Source organism: Episyrphus balteatus, chromosome 2, assembly GCF_945859705.1.
Source record: "Episyrphus balteatus chromosome 2, idEpiBalt1.1, whole genome shotgun sequence".
In the NCBI taxonomy this organism is placed as follows: Eukaryota; Metazoa; Arthropoda; class Insecta; order Diptera; family Syrphidae; genus Episyrphus; species Episyrphus balteatus.
Genome location: NC_079135.1, coordinates 88,101,430 through 88,122,684, shown reverse-complemented (window position 1 = coordinate 88,122,684; position 21,255 = coordinate 88,101,430). Strand labels below are relative to the sequence as shown.

Genomic DNA, 21,255 nt, shown 5'->3' with positions numbered 1-21,255 from the left:
GTGACACTGGTTTATTATTTTAAAAATTTGTCCCGGTATTGCAGTTTTCAAAAATGTATAAAAGTTTCCAATGCTGAAGTTAGATCGGAAAATATTACAGCAAAACAACAAAACAGAGTTTTTCAGAGCAAAAATCAAACAAAAATAAACAAATTTTCTCAAACAGTTGTTTGTTTATTTCTCTTTGGATAAAAGCCTTTATAGATTTTCGTACAATTTTCGAACTTTGTTCAGCTGACTTGAATAACCGTATCAGAAGCTATGCAACCACAAGGTAGTAATCCGAGCCAATGTTAGTTCTTCGAAACGTGTCGAAATTCAGGATATTAGGTTAACATGTGGCATTTATTCTAACTTGACATTCTTGTTTAACAACAGTTGGTTTTATGAGAATCATTGTACATTTTTTACAATTATGAGTAGAATTTGAAGAGAAACAATAAAATTCACTTTTCAAGTGTCCCACACGTAACGACGGAATGATCTCTATGTAAAAAAAAAACAAATTTTTTGCACGACTTTTGGCTACTTCTCAAATGAATTTTGAAAATTCATGGATGACTTAAGTAAGTGTTCAGTATACCAAAATATGTTTTATTACAAAAAAAAAATCGTTTAAAAAGTTGTTTTTGAAAAAAAAAAAAAATTAAAAAAAAATAAAAACAAACTTAAAAAAAAAAATCAGTTTTCCGTTTTCGAAAAATTGATTTTTCAAAGCAAAATTTGAATTTTATTTTAAATCCAAAAATTTTTTTTTTTATTGGAAAAATTCCCTTAACCCTTTATATGTCAAGAGCATGTATTTTAAAATTAACCACCCATAAGCACGTGCCTTTCATAAATTGGCTGAGAATTATAAGGGTGTATTTCATACAAAATACAAAAAATGAGTTTTATACACCAACATTTTCGTAATTTCAACGGCTTTCAGATAAAGTTAAAAAAAAAATTAGAAAAAAATTAATGGCGACGATACAGGTTAAAAAGACATACAACTTTCATGATTTCACATAAATGTATTAATATAATAAGGTTCTATGTTATTCAAATTGCAACATAGAACAATTTTACTGATTTTTTTTTTTTCAAACAAAAAAAAAATACATTGATTTAAGTTACATAGAACTTTTTTGCGCAAATTTTTCAAAATGAAATCTTATGGAAATGATCTTTTTTTTTAACTGAAGTAAAAATAAAAGATCTTTTGATGTTTTTGCTGGTATGGAACAACAGGGAATTCTTTGCTGTTTAGCAAAAGCCCGAGTGGAATCGGCTAACTTGATAGTCGATAGTTGACAGTCAAAAACGACGATTTTGCTCCATAATTCGTCGTTTTTGACTATCAACTATTGACTATAAAGTTAGCGGATTTCACTCGGGCTTTTGCTAAACAGCAAAGAATTTTTGTATCTCGTTCTGTACTCTTTAAACTAAAATATGTATTATCCAACCTTAACTTTTGCAATAATTCATTCGGGTTACCTAACCCAGATATTCTTACATCATAATTAAATTAGAGTAATGTTTTTTGTGTTCCAAGAATTGGAAGTGATTTTTTGAAACCTTTTTTTTCATAATCGAGGTTGGGAATTTCATAGTTCGTATTAATAAACCGAAAGTTAAAGATACACTTAGATTCCCTTAAAACAAAGAAGGCAAAACTCAAAAATTACCAAAAAGTTACTTTCCGACAAACATAAACTGCAAACGAGATTCAGCTTTCACCTTAGTACCCAAAAAACAAAAATATTAAACAAAAAATTAACTAATTTTTAGTTGTATTTAGTTGGAAAATTGAGTATTTTTTTTTCAAAGGTCAAGATTTTACTCTACTCTATAACCGAAGTGAACTCTTCGTTATTCATCTTTACAATTATATTAGTTTATTTCTATTAATAGTTTCATCGAATAAAACTTTTTTTTTTAACTTGAAGCAAATTTACGTTATACATGGACACAAATAAGGCACTTAGAATCAAAGTGATACTCCTCTAAAATCCAATCCTCTTAAATTAATAAGATTTCTAATAAAAATAAGTAAAATTTGTTTAAACTTTGTTAAAATCAAAGTGAACTTCATTTTAACAAGAATTTTCTTCTTAAGAAAATTTAATCTGCTAAGATTGAAATGATTTTTCATTAATTTTATGTGCATTCTTTTTAAAATTAAAAGATTAAACAAACTTTCATTTTGTTTGGCATACATTTTGACGACTGTCTTTTTGTCAAAAAAAGCATGCAAAAATCCGATTGTTTTTAGCATGTCTGTTTTCTGTGTACCTTAGTCAACAAAATCAGGAATTGTTGTTTTTTATAAATGCAACAACGTGATTTGTGGTATTCTTTTTTCTGTTATTTAAAATAGAATTTGAGTGTTTTGTGCCATACTTGAATAAAATTAAATTAAATAAAAGCCTATTTCACGATGAAGTCACATTTTTAACATTAACAATAAGGTTCAATGTTGAACATAGAACCTTTTTCAAATTTTTTTACAAACTTTTTCATAGAAAGGTTCTATGTCATTTTTTAAAAATGCTCATAGAATTCGTTTTTGTGGTGAAATTAATGTGTTTTTCATGGTTTTATGACTTTTTTATTGTCCTTTATAAGATGCATCAATACTTTACTGCTATGTAACTATTTTATCCAAAAACCCGCCTTAAAAAACTTTGAAATCGATTTTCTCAAAACAAAGGGCAGTTGACATACAACCCTATAATTCTCAGCCAGCGATATTTTTTTAGAAAATTTATATTTTCATTATTTAGTGATATATTTCGACATTTAGGGATCAAAACAAAAATTGTTTTTAGCTGTTTTCAAGTACCGAAATGTTAGACATTTTTCAATAGCTAATCAGAAAAGATAGCCCTGTAAGTTAAGAGAGAAAAAAATATGTTTTTCGTATTTCTTACTTTTGTAAGCATTGGTACATTTTTTCAAGAAAACCAAACTTTAAAAATAAACTATTAATAAAGTTCTTATATCGACATTTCTGGGTAAAATGTTGAATTATTTCGATGAAGTAGTAACTATTTAAAAATTAAGTTATTAAAATCAAAAACAATTCACATACTTCAGAAGGCTTTCAGTAGGATATTTTCTGGTTTGTTACAGAAATGTCACATGGTGATATAAAGTTTAAATTTTTTGAATACAAACATTTCGCTGAAATCGGCTAAGCCGTTTATAAGAAAGTCAGTAATACAGTTTTATGGCAAGTAACGTCAATAGCGTGTCAAAAAATATTTTTTTTTATTTTAAAAGTAGAGAACTTAATTTTTAGTAGTTCATTATTATTTTTATTTTTTATTTATTATTTTAGTTTTTCAATAAAAATCGCATGAGCCGTTTTTGAGAGAAATAAACTCTTTCGATTTTGGTCATGGCAAGTTCCGTAATTTTTTGGAAAAAAGTTTAATTTTCCCTCTATAAGGAATCGCACAAAACGCTAATTTACCAAATTTTAAGCAAATCGCTTTAGTAGTTTGGGCTAGAGCTTGAGATAGATAAAGACATACAAAGAGATAAATGGACAGACAAAATTGCGAGTATCACGAGGTTGATTTTTTACGAATCCTAAACTTGTCCTATCAGAACTAAATAGCAAGTAAAAATACATAAAGCTAAACAATCAACTGAAGTTTAAAATCACCCCTTTCCCAGATTTTTCTTAACAATTCTTTTAAATATGAAAAACATTTAGATATTGAAATAATTCTGCAGATACTGGTGTTAGGAAAAGTTTCAGAATTTTCCAAAATGATTTTTTTTTTTAAATCCATTTTATTTCAACAACCGACAACGAAATTCATAGTCTTGTTTTCTGATTCTGTCCTTGATTGTGTTATGTTGATAAAATTCGTTGATGACATTTGTGTGTGGCAGTGGGTATACTATGTGTGTAGGGTTTTTGTTTGAGGTTTATTTTGCTCATAATTTATATTCTACACGACTGCACCGGAAAGAGGATAGTGTGGTAGAAAACTTTACTTTATTGAAAAGTTTCCAAACCCAACTGTCGGTCTTTCACATTTAATTTAGTTATAAGCTTTTATTTTACAACATATTGTTGGTACGCAATATATGTATGTACGTACATTTATATGTTTGGCATCTTTCAGTCCACCAGAATAGGATGTTCAGTTGAATTTTTTAAGGAAAAGTTTTCAGAGAGTGGTTTTATTATCATCTGTCGAAGAAATGGAATGATATGGCTATTTTTTTTTCACTTCTTCAACCTTCAATTGGAGTTTATTTTATTCAAATATAATTTTGAACTTAAATTTTATGATGTGTGTTTTTCTTCTTTTAAAGTTTTAAAATAATAGTAGGTATATTTCTATCGTTTTGCAAATACCTACTTGATTTTTTATTTATTTGCAACAGTGATTTTTTCAATATACATACATATAATTTTGCGTTGTAGATAGCAAAGTATTTTTTTGTAACTTCTTTTAGATGCTGTTAAGTTAATATTTCTCAATGCTGTTATTTTTTGTTAACAATGAACATCAAAATTACTAATTTGAAACACCCCTTAACTTAACTACTTTTCTACACTCACAGTTTTCGAAAAAGTCGCTTTTCAAAAATTGTTGCAAAAACAACACCGTTTTTGAATTTCATTAATGCTTTTGATCTCCAATTGAGCCTTTATTTTTTTTTTTTGACAACCCCAAGAAATAGTTGTTACTTTTTTATTAAACAAAAAAAGGTTTTAAGCTGTGTGGGGCTCACATTATAACATGTAAGAGATTCCAAGCCCGTGACCTGCGTTATAAGTTATTTACACTAGGTTTTGTGGTGAGCTCTTGTCTAAAACTCTTGACATAGGAAGCTGTTTGAGATTTTCTTATCACAGCAGAGGCCCTGGCAGTCATAAAAGCTGCTAAAAAAAATATCAATGATTGAAATAGGTTGGTTTTTTTTTTTTAATAATCTATACGTATGTGCAGTTGGAGATTACATGTATTACAACAAGTAGCTGCCTATTAAAATACAAGCCGAATCTTCAAATTTTTCACAAAAGTCTGACAAATACAAATGTTGACAGGCGACATATATACTTATCAATTAAATACAAATCACAACAAAAACATTACTGTTAAAAAAGGAGCCAAGTTCTCCTATGTTGAAATTATGGGTTCAAATTCGTATCAATAAAATTTTGATTGTTCTCTTGACAATTTTTCTTTTAATTACCGATTTTTAAAGTTTTTTCAAATCAGAAGTGCTCTATAATATTTGATGAAAATTCAGCGAAAATGAACGGATGCCACGCCCCCTGAATTAAAAATCTCATATTTTCGATTTTTTCCTTTGTATACACCACAAGTCCTATCACCGTGTAAAATTTCAAGTGGCCTGAGTTATTTTCTGTAAATAAGGGTGTAGTGCCAAAGTTGCAAAGAGAACTTGGCTGGGCACTACCGTGACCCTTGATAGATTACATCATGAAAATTTTTTCTTTTGTCAGATAATGACAAATTTGTTGAGATAATATTGTCACTGTCATATTTTCACAATTTTTTTGTAGCTTTCATAATAGGTCTGTTCCAAATTTGTTGTGCACTAAATTAAGAAGTGTGTCAAATCTTTAGAAGTGGGGAGAAAATTCTCTCAGAGAAAAAAATCTATCAAAAGGTGTCTAAAACTGTGAAAAACTATGTAATATTCGTGATCGCTTTTTTCTACACAGTTTTTGAAGTTTGGAATAGACTCGGTACCGAAAATAACCAAATATTACTAAATTCGGCAGTTTGAGACTGACTGTGGAACTGACCTAATACTTTTGCCTTTGTATCAAGGGCTTGATTTCTTTTTATGGGTCGACTGATTTTAACCAAAATATATTCCACCGTACCTCCCTGTACTTCATGATATTCATCACTTGAAAATAAATTATTTGACATTATTAATGGAACTAGACACATCTCGACCGAAACTCATTTGCCTGTCCCAATTGTCAACAACATGACATAATTGGTATATTTTTGTCTGTCCCACACACAAATTGTCACAACAAATTTTTCGGGGAATTTATGTCGTGAAAATTAAAAAAAAAATCTCTGACAATTCATTGTCATGACAATTTTTTTATATTCCCATATCTTGACAATTAAAATGTCGGAGATTTCTGACAATTCTACAATTCTCATTTACAATATTGATCAACAACTTCGAAACAATTCAATTTTATTGTAATTAGTTGTAGTATTTTTAGATATTTTCAACACTTGCAACTATTGACTGACTTGTAACGTGCGTATAGATGAATGGAAATTTTATACAGCTAATGGCTTATGAGGCTTAGGCACAATACAGAGGTTCCGGTTTCAAATCAATCTTCCAACAACTGAGATTTTTTTTTCAGGAGTACTGCCTACTGCGGGGAAAGAAAAAATCCTCAAAGAGTAATTTTTTAAAAAGATTGAAAAAAGGCTAAAAACTAAATAATTTTTTCGAGTTAAAAGGAAATCCCTTTATTTTTAAAAGAAATTCCCTAAATCACACCATTTACAAAAATTTCAAACTTCTTCTATAAAATCTGCCATATCGATTTGTTCGTTTAGGTCAACCAATTATTTGTAGCTTAATATTATATTCTGAAGGTCTTCAAAATCTGCGTTCACCCAAAAAAAAAAAAACTCCCTTTTCATACCTCTCTCGATTACATTGTTTTTTTTTTTTTAAGGGCAAATATATATCATGAGCGACATTTGATGACCCTTTAAGTGCTTTTGCGTTGACATAAACGTTTATAAAACATTCCAATAATTAGGATAGATTGGGAACATCTGCAAATGACCTTTGGTCGTTTGAACTTTTGATGTCGTTGTCCATCGTCGTCGTCGTGTCAATATTCAAATAAAATGTTACTTAACGATATATCATTGTGATTGCAAGGATGACCTTTTACGGTCGCGGTAGTTGTTGTTTGTGTATAAATGTTTAATTTTTGTTATTTTTTTTTTTTCTATAAGTTAGATAACTAGGTTCCTATGTTCTATTATTTTTAAGGCAAACAAAAGTACAACCAAAACGGCAAGAACACGAAAATAACAACAACAAACAAAAAGAAAAAAAAAACAATACCAAAAGAAAAACAATACTACTTGAATAAACAAAACTCATGCAAAGGATATTGTGTCACACACAGAGTACGAACAAGTTAAATGCTGTCAGCACGGACAAAGTATATTGATTTGACACCGTTTCAGGATAATTGTAGAAGTAATGGGCGGTGACAGAAGTGACGTTTTATGTTTTGTTGATTAAGCCTTAGGTAAAGTTAACGACGACGTTTTTATTTATATCTACGAGTATAGTTATTTAGTATTTGTTTCGAGGTAAAATAAAAAATGTATTATAGACAGTGTGGTCTCATCATCATCATCATCATCACGTGTTTTCTTGTTCTTTTATTATAAATTCGATGCCAAATGCGTGGAATAAAACAAGAACAACAACAACACAAAAAACAAAAAAAAAATAAAATAATTGGTATACCAAAAGTCCCTAAAGAAAATTAAGTAAAACAAACCTAAGTAAACATAACGAAAAACTGAACATAAGTGCGTGTCAAGAAGTGGTGGTGATGGTGGACGAAAATATCTGCAATATTTAACTTTTTATACAAAGCAAACAGAACCGTATTTGCTTAACTGTTTTAATATTTTCAGACATCCTGTCATCGTTATACTCTGAAAACTATTCGTTTTTTTTTTATAATTTCAGTTTAATTTGAACTTCCAAAGGAATCCCTATTATATTTCAAGAGGTCGTAGAGTGGTTTCAATTTATAGTGTTTGTTATGTACAGAAAAATAAGTTATAACGAATATAGGTAGATTTTTCATTTTTTTATTTTGTAAAATTGTGGATATAACTTTACAAAAACACTTTAAACGGGTTTGAAATTCATGTAAATACACCATTTTTAAGTTTGAAGTTATTCCAAAAAAGTTTAAAAGCTGATGTTTAATTAAAAAATAAATTTGTGTATTGTTAGAAATGGTAGTCATTTTAAGGTCAAAGAATAAAATGTAATCTAAATAAAACTGTCACTTTCGTTTATTTGGATTAAGTTCGAAACATTTTCTAAAAAAAAATTGCAATCGAAATTTGATTTTAATACACAAAATTCTGTCAAAAAATTCTTAAAGATAAAACATGTGTTTAAACTTCATTATAACCAAAGAGTCCCTTACCCTCAGTTTCACAGTAAAATTTTACTCTCCATTTTTGGTTTAAACTTCATTTCATCTTTTTTTTCAGTTTTACAGTTGCGTTACCTTTTACTCATTTCAATTTGAAGTTTAATGTAAACGAAAATAATCTGCTATTTAAACCTCAGTTCAGCGTTTGGATACATTTTCTACGGTAACGATGCTTTTTAAAGTCGTTAACATTTCATACAAATATGCTGAGAAATGTTTAAACATTTATGTATGTTAAAGTTGTTTTATTGCGGGGCACCGACCGGTCGCAGCAAGAGCTTTGCAGGCGAATGTTAAAAAAAAATTAAATAATAATCCTACACCGCCCGGTTTGATCTAGTGATTCCTTGCTTCTCGAGCTTGGCTCTTCTATTGAACTACTTTTGGTTACCTTTGTTTATTCTGATACACATTTACTAATTTACGTATAATTGTCTTTTATTTTTAAAACTTTTAGTTATTTCTTAAAAATAATTGCTAAAAAACTGACCGGAAATCTTAAATAATAACACTGGTCAACACTTGCCACAACAACCAAAATATACTTCTCTAGTAGTTTTTGCTGTGCTGAACTCGAATCTGAAGTCAAACAATTGTTATTGGCCTCCGTTTTTGAAATATTACCGTTAGAAAATGTCAAAAAACGTCATTTTGGTTGTTTTCGAGGCTATGTTTTTATGTGGGGTAGTTCATTTTGAATTAATTTGTAAAAGTGCCTATAAGAACTGGTTTTATTCTTTAAAAAAATGTTTAAATATTTTCGATATCTCTTTTACAGCCCGAGATATTTAAAATTTAAGTAACGGTCTTTGAATCAGAAACAACTCAGCCCAACCAAATTAAACTTTTTTTGCCACAAGAACCAAAATATACTTTTCTGAAGGTTTTTGGGTTGCTAAACTCGAATCCGCAATCAGAAAAATTCTATTAGCCTTCGTTCTTGAAACATTGCCGTTATAAAATGCAAAAAAAGTATATTTTGGTTCTTGTTGCATAAATTCTGTGATCAGTTACTTAAACTTTAGATTAAGTTTAGTTTCTCTTTGGCTTATTAACTGAAACTTAAGATATCTCGATATCTTAGCAATAAAAGAGATATCGGAAAAATTTAAACATGTTTTTGAAAGAAAAATATCTGTTCTTATAATCACCGTTACAAATTTGTTTATAATGAATTACCCCACATAAAAACAGAACCTCGAAAACAACCAAAATGACGATTTTTAGCATTTTATAACGGTAATATTTTAAAAACATAGGCCAATAATATTTTTCTGACTTCAGATTGGGATTCAGCACCCCAGAAAAGAATATTTTGGTTCTTGTGGCAAAAAAAAGTTATATTTTGTTGACCAGTGTAATTACTCTGACTCTTTTCTTAAACTAAAAACCGACTCACGTCAGAACAGTATAACTGAGAGCAAGTTCAAAATGTTGTTAAAAATTCTTACACGTGTCTACGATTTTGGTTTTCATTTTAACAATCCCTATGGCACACATGATAAGATGTTGAAAACATTTAAAATATGTAAAACAATTTCCCTAAACGGCACATTGTGCGCGCTCGTATACAATTTAAGTTCATTACTTAATGAAATTTTGTTGCTGAGCTTCTTGCATTTATGACATAAGTTATCTTAGAAGAACATATGTAAGTTCCTTAATTAAAACGAAAGTCTCAAAGTTGGTCTCATATGCCTTCACTAGGTATTATTTATAATTCATTTTCTTAGTTGAAAAAAAAAAAAAAAACAAATATGGATATCATTCTGCAAATAATAGTGAAGTGGTTTAAATAAAAAATTGTGAAATTGATTGTAAAAGCATCAAATTTCTATCGTTGGCAGTACTCCATTAACCGCACATGAGTAAATTTGCAATACTTGACTTGTTTGGAATATAGCCAGAAGACTTACCCTTATAAAGACTGCAAGACTTTTTCTGTATTGCTTACATTTTTTTATTTTTTTGTATTAAAAGAAGAAGTAGTGAAACACAAAATACTTTTAATACCTACATATTCGTGAAGGGGAAACCCAATTATTGCATTTTATGAGAAAAAATTCGAGTATTTCTCATAAACAAAACTTGAAGGGCATACAATTGTTCCTTTTCGTAAGCTCATAAGCCCTGATATTAATAAAAATAAAATTCGCCTTACTTGCCCTTGCAGTTCAAAGAGTATTTTCTTTTACATTTTTGCTAAATTATAGGTATTTATGAAAATCTTCCTGCGACCCCTGGTATCACCAATGATGCATCTATTCATTATTTTTGAGTTCTCCGAGTCTCAAGAAAATATCGGCATAATATGGAAGGCAAATCTCTATCATAATCATTTTCTTGTTCGCATGTAAATCCCTCTATATAATCGATTGCTCAAATGGGTCACTGGGGTGTATGAGTAACATTTTTTTGTTTTATCTTAATCGGTTAGCACATTTATGTTAAATAGGAAAATTGACTTTTTGAATGCTAAAATTAAAGATTCAAGGTATCAAAAATGCGAAACTATAAAATTTTCTAAGGAAAGTCCAAACATCACCGGATGCTAGGGGTAGGATATAAATCGATCGATCTTTTGTGTTCTCGACTCTCAGAAAAAATTGAAATTCTCTCATTAAAACAACAAATCAAATGTTTTATTTTTCAAACGGCTAAATGTACGTTTTTTATGGTGCTGAATAGGATTCTAAAGTTGTCAAAAAACATTTCTGATGACAAACATACGAAATTTCAGATTTTTCTTACATCAATATTTCTAGAAAAAAAAAAGAAAGCAAGAACTAAATTGTATACATCCAATTTTTTGTGCAACTTATGGCTTCCACTGAAAAGAGCTTTGAAAAATTCTTAAAAAACCAATACTTTTTGAAAAAAAAAGAAAAAGATGTATTTTAAGTTTCTTTAATTTCAAAAGTGCAGATTTTAAGATTTTTTTATTTAAACTCGCCAAAAACAATTTTTTAAAATTTTTAATGTTTCTTGTTAAAATATTTTTCGACTAAACTTAACCTTAAAAAAAAACTACACCAGAACTTTCCAATTTAATATTATTCTGAATACAATTTGAAAAGAAAAATATTTAAAAACACAAACCCGTTGTGAAAAAAAAAAACTAATTACCTACATACATTATGCATTGGGGCAGTTTAAAAAAAAAAGAAAAGTTATTTTTAGATGCACTAAAGGCATGTATACCATACCTAAAGGTCTGATTATGCTACAACGACATTTAACATAATTAGATACTTTTAAAGTGCGAAAATTAACCCTCAACATTTTTTCTTGTAGGTACCATTAACTATAAAAACCTACTACCACTTATATTTTTCTCTACTTAAATATGTGCAAACGTATGTATGTTTATGTACATTTTCTAATTACCTTCCTAGGTAAAAGTGATATAAAACTCAGACTTGCATCGTCAACTTGTCGCTTAACATTATAAACAGCTTAGACAGGAATTAAATTCACTTTACACAGAATCTCTAGAGAGAGAGAGAGAGAGAGAGAGAGTGTGTATGAGCTTTATTTTGAAAAACACAAAAATAATATAAGTACTTGTGCAGTACAGAGTATAGGAGAAACTTATTTTCAATCTGCCAAACAATGTCTATTCTCTAAATCCGGTGTATCCTCTTAATTTATACTGGAAGTGACGTTAAACCGATTTTGTCTTTTTTTTTTTTGCTAACTTGACATGAAACTCAACTTGCCTCTCTCTTACAACTCAATTCACTTCAATTGATTACTTTATAAAAAAAAAAAAACTTTTTTTCTAGGTACATGGAGGAGCGGGCACTGACTGGCGGTAATACTTCCCGAAAACCATCAACAAATTCTGCGAAGCACAAACCCAATGTAGGATACCGATTAGGCAGAAGAAAAGCTTTATTCGAAAAACGAAAACGTATAAGTGATTATGCCCTAGTCATGGGGATGTTTGGCATTGTTGTAATGGTAATTGAAAATGAATTAAGTAGTGCTGAAATTTATACTAAGGTAAGATTTTGTGTATTTAATATATTTTTCAAATTTGGATTTATTTTAATAAACAATACTTTTCTGTACTATATTTTTTTGCATTTCATACATTTTTAGGCTTCGTTTTATTCAACGGCGTTAAAAACATTAATATCTGTTTCGACTGTGATTCTTTTAGGACTTATTATAGCTTATCACGCTTTGGAAGTGCAGGTGAGAGTGAGTGATTTGAAATATAATACTATGAATCTGTAATTTTTTTGTCAAACCTGTGTAATGCTAAATTTGAGTTGGCTCGCTTTGTGCGTATACAAATAAAAGTAAAGTTAAAACCGTTTTTTTCCTGTAAACTCATATGGCATTTTTTTGGTGTATGGGTATACAATAAGTATGTATATGTGATTTGTGAGTTTAGTTTTTTTTTTTTTTGTGTTTTTTTTTATTTTATGAAAAACTAAAAACAGTTTGAGTTGATTTTGTACATTTTTTTGTAATTTTGAAATTTTATCTCGAAAATAAGTTTCTGATGTCTATAGAAAAGTGTCAGAGTGTTTTTTTAGGTAAAATTTATTGCATGCTAAATTCAGGCCCTCAAATAATCTCCTACATAATTAGCAGTTTTTAGAAAACGTTTGTGCAACGTTTTTAAATGGGAGAGGGTGGGTCGGCAAACTCCATCTCTCAATTTTTCATTTGTTTTTTTTCCATTTTTAATCATTAAAATCTTAATCTTGCTGGATATCATTTTTTTTTAATATAAAAATTTGCGTATTGACAAGGTGTCTCACGATAAGTCAACTGATGGGTCCAAGTGAGCTCCACCGGGACGAAACGCCAAATTTTTGTTTGGACTAAAGGCCGTAAAAAGCTTTATTGAAATGTTTGGATAACTTCAAAATCGCTGATATCAATAATGCCTATCTTCCTAAGTTCCGCCTATTTCACAATCGTTGTAAACGATTTTTCTATAAATCAATAGAAGGTTGCATTTCCGGATTTTTGAAAAATTTGTCTGGAGTGAACACCTTCCACGGCACAGATAGAGAGTAAAATTGAAGAAATCACTCTATAAAATAGATGTTGCTCCAAAACAGTTCTGATGAGCTTTTTTCAATTGTATAATGCATTGTGTGTTTTCTAAGTTGCGCCAAAATCTGTATCAGTTTTTTTTTATTAATTTTTTTAACGGTGTATGTTCTATCATATACGACTTTGAAACTGATACAAAATGCGGAAGCTTTGTGATTTGTAAATTTTGTTAATGGTATTCAAAGTCATCTACATTAGCCATGATTTTCATTGGATTGAGTAGGTTTTTTTAATTTGTTTAGTAAATGTTTGAGATGTTACTTAACATACTAATTCCACCCCAACTCATTCTGCGGCTAGACTTTCATTGCGGCTTTCTCAACTTGATAACTGAGGTTCGATGTTTTTTCGTAAATTCTTTGCTTGCTGATATTCAAATCTGTTAATACCATTTTGAAATTGTACAACCAAAGAGTTCATTATAATAATGAACTGTTCATTATTTTAAGTAAATGTTCACTATGAATTATTTTGTATTCAAAAACATACAAATGTTCATTATTTTAAAAGCTGTTCATTATTTGTTCAGTATTTATGACTTTATCAACAAAAGAAAAAACGGAAAAGTAAAGTTATTTTTGTGAGCAAAATGAAAATGAACGTGCCTATGAATCTGTAATTTTGTTAATTTTTGTTACGATCTGCTCCATAGGAGATCACAACTTTGAGAATTTTTGTGACTCTCATAAGTTGTGACTGTGGGGGGGGGGGGGGGGGAAGGGTGGTAATGTAATGAAATTATGCAAGTTTAATGCCTACATTATGAAAAAGAAAAGCGATTTTGATGACCCCGATAATTTTGACGAATATTCGTGCATTAAAAACTGTTTCTTTGGTGAAAATTGTAAAATGGAAAGATAGTCGGAAGACCATAGGAACTAGGTGAATGGAAAGTTTTAAACATTTTACAGAAAAATACAAAAAATTTACAAATATTTTGAAATTTGTAGAATTTGACTTGTGTCTCCCGGAATTTTTTTTTACTCTTAAATAATGTTTTAAACAATTTAAAAAAGAAAATAGGTGAAGATACTTCAGTAATATGATTTTTAAATAACTAAATGGTAATTTTTGGCAAGTTAACCAAACTTTGAATTATTACCCGGTTCTATAAAGCTTTACAAATGCAATTGTTGCTTCTGTAAGGCATTATAGAAGCAAAATTGTTATTAAGGTATTAATCCACGATTTTTCACTTAAAAAATTGCATTTTGCTTTTTTAGAGTCACCAAAACAGCTTCAATCGATTTTTTACGTCACACCCGTTAAGGGTGCGACGCTTAACGAAAAGTAATTTTAATATATACTAATTTTCAAAAACATTAGCTGTTGAACCTGCTCAATTCGTTTTTTTTAGTGAATAGTACACAAATCAGGAACAAGAAATGAAGTAGGTAATGGAAATACTATATATATCATACTAAAAAATCAAAAAATGCCAGCTGTTAGTTCTTTCGCAATAATCTTTCGAACATTAAAATGCGATTTCCCAAAAATACTAGGGCGACGAATTGTTGAGCAATATTAAGCCTGGAGGAGTTTTGATTCTAATCACAACTAGACTATTTCTCATTGAAATAGTTCAGCTAAATCAATTACCCAATTTATAAGTTCAAGTGACCTCAACTCCAAATTTTTTTTATTATTTCAGTTATTTTTTCTTCGTTATTAAATCAATTACCTATAATAAACTACATCACCGATTTCAAATGTCAAAAGATGCACCCCACTGATCTTTTTGAAATCCTTTTTAGAACAACTGAACCATTTAAATCACAAAGAGTACTTTACATGGTGGTAATATACCCCACCTATTAATTTTGATTGATTCACTTAGTAAAGTTTAAAGAATCTATTAGGTTTGAAAAAATGTTCGCGCTGTGGTGGATTTGATTGTTAGAATTTTTCAAGGGCTCTAATTAGTTAAATGCAATTAAAATAAATTGCACGACTGGGGTCGCACGTACTTGCTCTTATGCTTAAAGTAACTATAATGTTAAAGCTTTTTATTCAAGAAATTTAAAATTCGATATTTTGAAGAAATTTCATAAGTAGTATAAAAAAATTAAATCTGTTTTTATAATTAATAAAACTCCGTTTTAAAATATCTTAAAAAAAAAAACAAATATGCCATTTTATTTCTCGTATAAAAAGGTATTTTTAGAAAAAAAATTTTGAAAATTGTAGGAGCCGTTTTTAAAAAAAATTATTTTTTATGTATAAAATTTTTTTAACATTTTTCAAAAAAAAAGTTGGTATGCCATTTTGAAGAAATAATTAATTTACACATAAAAACTAAATTTCAAAATTTTTCATTGATCCGTTTTCAAAAAATTGATTTTTCAAAAAAAAATTTTGAAATATTTTTTAAAAAACCAAAAATGCGTTTTTTGAAAATTTTCTAAAATTTTAATATTATCTTTACTAACACACTTTTGTATAAAAATTTTCATTTAAATCGGGTTAATTTTGTACGAGATATTCAGAAACGAAAAAAACCGTTCTATGACAGGTACCGTTAATAACGGTACAAAAAATATTTTTTTTATTTAAAAAGTTGGCCCTTATGTGTAGTATTACACACAAAAATTTTAATCAAAATCGTTAGAGCCGTTTTTGAAAAAAATTAACTTTTCTATTTCCGTTATATGGCAGGTACCGTTAGTTTTGGTCATAAAAAAAAAATTTCAATTTCCCCTCTAGGGAATCACCAAAAACTGCTAACTACCAAGTTTGAAGAAAATCACTTCACTCGTTTAGGCTGCAGCTCCAGATAGAGACAGACGGACAGACAGACAGACAGACAGACAGACAGACAGACAGACAGACAGACAGACAGACAGACAGACAGACAGACAGACAGACAGACAGACAGACAGACAGACAGACAGACAGACAGACAGACAGAATTGCCGGACCCACTTTTTTGGCATTCTCCATCATCGTAATGTCATGTAAAATTGTTATCTCGAGTTCGATTTTTTTTACGAATCCTAAACTTGCCCTATAGTACCTATATCGCAAGTAAAAATGATATAAACCCGATCATCAGACTCTTTTAGTGCGCTATTTCGCTTTATGTACTAAAAGATGACCCAGCGAACTTTGTTCCGCCTTAAAGATAATAAATGAGCATTCTGGATTTTATTTATTTAAATTTTTAATTAGGATAATAAATACAAATAAAAAAAAATATTTTAATGATTCTTTATTGGCATTATTGGCACTTATCAGACGCAAGAACAGCTAACTTGCTTTTTTTCTCACTCTTGACTAGTACACTGTGAACTTCGACGTTAGATTGCTTCTAAAATATGGTGGTCACAAAAACAATTGGCGGCTTATTCTTTTATGTATTATTGGTTTGATTTTACCAAACAGACCTAAAGTTCGTCAAACATATGAAAAACTTCATTTTGCCCCCACCTTCCGAGGCAAATCTAGACTTCAAGATGGCGGCTGATACCGACATCCTATCATCCAAACAAATTGATTTTTATGATAAGTATAATACAGATACACCCGAACACATTCGCATGAACAAAAGTTTGTCCGGCGAAAAATTCGATTTCATGGCCATATTTGACAAATTTGTCTGGGCTACAAGTGATATAAATTTTTGAAATTTTAAGAAACAAAAAATAAAGAAGTGAATTACGAAAAATAGTGCGTAAAATATACTTTTACTTTGGATTCGTTTCTTATTTGAGTGGATACTGTATCACTGTTAAGCAACCACAATAATCTTAAAAAAATATTCCTAATATCGTTTTCTGATTGATTTAATAAAAAAATATTCACTTACCATTTTAATTTATAGAATTTCATATATTTAATTACCAGTAATAAATTTTGGTATGTCTTCATTATTAATTTTACTTACCTTTTGTATAATAGGCATAGATATTTTTTCTAATTACTTAAACTTTTATCAATTAATAATTCAGCATGATAATCAAATCTAAGGATAAATAATATTTATTATCGTGTGGCATTTGAAAGCAATGTTTTAAAGTTTTGTTAAGTTTTAGTTAAGGCCGCGATTTTTTTTTTTAGCCACTGAACTTTGCAGGAAGTCAGGTTTATTTTTTATTTTTTTTTTTTTTATACATTTTTTGTTCATCCATGTATCCATGATTCATACACTAACCAAAACATCTCCCTCATAAAAATCATGTAATGCCAAAATTAATTTTTAACTATTAGGCTATTTGGTATTTGGTTCTGATTAAATGTAAAGCTTGAGTAAAAAAACGCGAAGTATTGTGAATTATATTGATGTATTTAAAATTTAGAATCAAAATTTGTTTTGTTTTGGTTTTTTTCTAATTTTCATTTTGTTTTGTTGCTTTTTTAAAACAAAATTATTAGTAGCACCAATAAAGATAAAGATTTTTTTGGAGTCCCCTAGTAAACTTACTAACTTGCAAATTATTTTATTATTTTTAATTAATAACATTTGAAGTTGTATTCATTGCAGGACTTTTCGAATTTGGAACTTAAATTAATTTGGTATTGATTAAAAAATATAAAATGGAGCCCAGATTTTTTCAAGTATTTTTTTTTTTTTTTTTTTTTTACTTCTTTTGTTTTGATTGTGTAAGAGGTTTCCTTTTTTTATTTTTTATTTTACCTAAAATAAAAACTATGGTTTTAATTGTGTAAGTACAATTAACTTAAAAAACAAAACAAAAATTAAAAAAAAAAAAAAAAAGAATTGTGAGTCGTTTTTTCCAAAGTCTGGATATTTGTATTCCGAAATTAAGTAGAAGTCGTGAATGTTTGTTGTTTTTCATTAAAAAAATTTAAAATAAATTTATTAAAACTAATGAGATCTTTTTTGTTTTCTTTTTCTCTTTTTTCTTTGTGTGTGTTTAAATATTTAGCTGTTTATGATTGATAATTGTGCGGATGATTGGAGGATCGCAATGACATGGCAACGAATTAGTCAAATAAGTTTAGAACTTTTTATATGTGCTGTTCATCCGATTCCTGGTGAATATTATTTTCTGTGGACGACTAAATTGGCGAATAAAAATAAATCAATTGACACTAAAGTGGTGCCGTATGATGTAGCTTTATCATTACCTATGTTCCTTCGATTGTATTTAATATGTCGAGTTATGTTATTGCATTCGAAACTATTTACGGACGCATCATCGCGGAGTATAGGGGCATTAAATAGAATTAATTTTAACACGAGGTAAGCATTATTATTAATTTTAAGCTTAATATAATGAATAAATGAATGAATTCTGACTTTTTAAAAATCTATGTCTTAGTATTGTAGGTGTTGTTGTTAAGTTTAAATAATTTCTTATGTTATGATGAAAAAAATATTCCCTCGTCTCACCCTCCTGAACAATGAAAAACTGTCCTCTACTTGAGAAGATTTTTACATTTGCCTGAAATTAAAAAAAAAAAAAAAATTTACAAACACATGGATTCTGAGCACAAAAGGTTTTGAAAGAAAATCTTTGAAGCTAACTCTAGAATAAACAATAAACAAGGAACGGACCATTCTTTGTATTTCAAGGGGGAAAGAGGCGTTGGAATATTAAAAAAAGATTCTGTGTTTCTTAAAAAAGAATCTTTAAGAATATTAATCTGTATTTATATTTATTCTGCTTTTCTAATATTCTGTATTCCAAAAATCCCAAAAATCTGTAAATTTAGAATTCTGTAAATTTAGAATTTTGGGCTTCAAAATTCTGTCTTTTAAAATTATGTAAATTCATAAATCTGCTTTTCATATTTTGTAATAACTTCTGGTTTTAAAAATTCTGTTTTCCAGAATTCAGTAAGTGTTGAATTTCGCACAAAAATTTCTCACCTTTTTTCATTACAAAACCTTTTTTTTCAATTTTTGGAATTTCAAATTTTAAAATACAGATTTTTGAAATCTAGAATTTCGAATTACAGAATTAAGGATTTATAGAATTTATGGAAAATAGATTTTTGGATTTCCAGAGTTTTAAAATACAGAATATTGAATGTACCGAATTTTAACAACTTAACTGTCCAATGAGTCAAATATAACTCAAAATATATGTTTTGTCCCACGCCTACAGATTCCCATGTATCATATATGATTCATATACATATTTTACTAATAACAACTTCACTGTCCCCATACAATCTGATTAAAAAACCTCTCTACGTTCAATATTATTTTGTTTATTTGGAGTGATGAATCCCTCCACGTCCCATGAGTCCTATTTGACTCATCGAATATTTTCTGTATCGTGTTTCTGGAGTCCATGAGTCATATATGATACATAAAGACGTGTTTCTAAAAACGTGTTTGCTATATGAAAATATTGCTATAGAACATAATTTATTCAAATACTTTTTTATTTAGAAAGCCAAATAACTAAACGTGTTTTTAATTTTTATTTTTTGTTTATTACTTTTTATCTCAATGTATACATTTTTGCACTTTTTTAGGCAGTCCGTATAAAAATAATAATCATAAGTTAATGAGACCAAAAAAATATAAGCTGCTTCGATAAGAACCTCAAAAATTTAGCAAAATAAACCAAAAAGATGTGTTTTTTCGTATTTCTGCGCTCTACACCCGAAACGGTTGATTTTAGAGAGAAAATTATATTGTATATAATTTTACGACGAACAATGCAATCTGATGACCTCCGAGAAATAGGTCGCGAGATATTTGTGAAAAACTGATTTCCGTGACCATTTAACCCTTATAACTTTTTTAGCCGATACCGATACGGTATCAATGTCAGTTTTTCACATTTTCATTACAAAAATAAGCATTACTATATTTACAAATAATGCAATTAGAATTGGTTTCTTACCTGAGTAATTGGTAAATATTGTTAAAAAAGGGTTTAGTTTTATGCTCCTATATGATTCATTGGACTTGTGGCGATGAAAATCAAAAATCATACGTCCATGAATCATATAAGAGCATAAAACTAAACCCTTTTTTTAACAATATTAACCAATTACTCAGGTAAGAAACCAATTCTAATTGCATTAGTTGTAAATAGTAATGCTTATTTTTGAAAAAAAGTACTGGACGTAGAGATGATTTTGAAGTAGTTTGTATGGGGACAGTAAATTCTATTTTATGAAAATATGTGTATGTATCACATATGATTCATGGGACTCTGGCAGCAAGGAAAAAATAAATTATATGAATCCAATGTGCTTCATGGGACGTAGAGTCGATGAGATGATAATAATGCTGGACGTATAAGGTTTTATAATAAGTTTCTATGGGGACAGTTAAGTTGTTAAAATACAAATTTTGGAAACCAAAAGTTGGCACTTATAGAATTATGACCCCAACCCGAACTTAGGTACATCATCTCTCAGTTAGTCTTTTGGTTAACTTGAAAGAATATTTTTAAGTAATACAAATGCTAAAAATAAAAAAACTTTGCATTACTGAATAATTGAAACTGATTTAATTTTCAGATTCGTGTTAAAAACACTAATGACAATATGCCCTGGAACTGTATTACTAGTGTTTATGGTATCTTTATGGATAATAGCATCATGGACATTACGCCAATGTGAAAGGTAAGCAATTTTTATGTTCCTTTACTTTAAAAAAAAAATTATAAATAAAGTTCCTTTTGTATATTTTTTTCCCAATGTATATTTCACACAATAAAAAAAAAAAAGAAAAAAACAAAAAAAAAATTAACAAAATAAACAATCGTAATATACAGTTAGCACCCTTACACGAATCGCATGTAAACTTATTCTCAGTGTCCATTCAAAAAAAAAAAAATATATATATGTAAAGTGCATTTTGGAATGTTCTAGTCTCGCATTATGGTGTAACTTTGATCATGCCATGTTTTTTTTATTTTTATTTTGTATATCCTTATTTCTTTTATTATTTTAATTAATTAACAGAACAAATGTTGTACGTACGCACGTTTTTGCAATGGAGTATTCTTCATTAAACATTCTGTGAC

General features: G+C 28.8%; 1 protein-coding gene across 7 annotated transcripts in view; it reads left to right on the top strand.

Moving 5' to 3' along the window:
* LOC129911576 (small conductance calcium-activated potassium channel protein) overlaps nt 1–21,255 on the top strand; it is a 233,909-nt gene that overhangs the window by 179,322 nt on the left and 33,332 nt on the right. For 4 of the 7 annotated variants that reach the window (XM_055989409.1, XM_055989407.1, XM_055989411.1 and 1 more), the window contains 4 exons: nt 12,010–12,229; nt 12,329–12,430; nt 18,187–18,503; nt 20,747–20,851. In XM_055989409.1, the coding sequence (XP_055845384.1) occupies nt 12,010–12,229; nt 12,329–12,430; nt 18,187–18,503; nt 20,747–20,851 (744 nt within the window). The remainder of the gene's footprint in view (nt 1–12,009; nt 12,230–12,328; nt 12,431–18,186; nt 18,504–20,746; nt 20,852–21,255) is intronic. The other 3 variants (XM_055989412.1, XM_055989413.1, XM_055989414.1) reach the window with 1 other exon arrangement.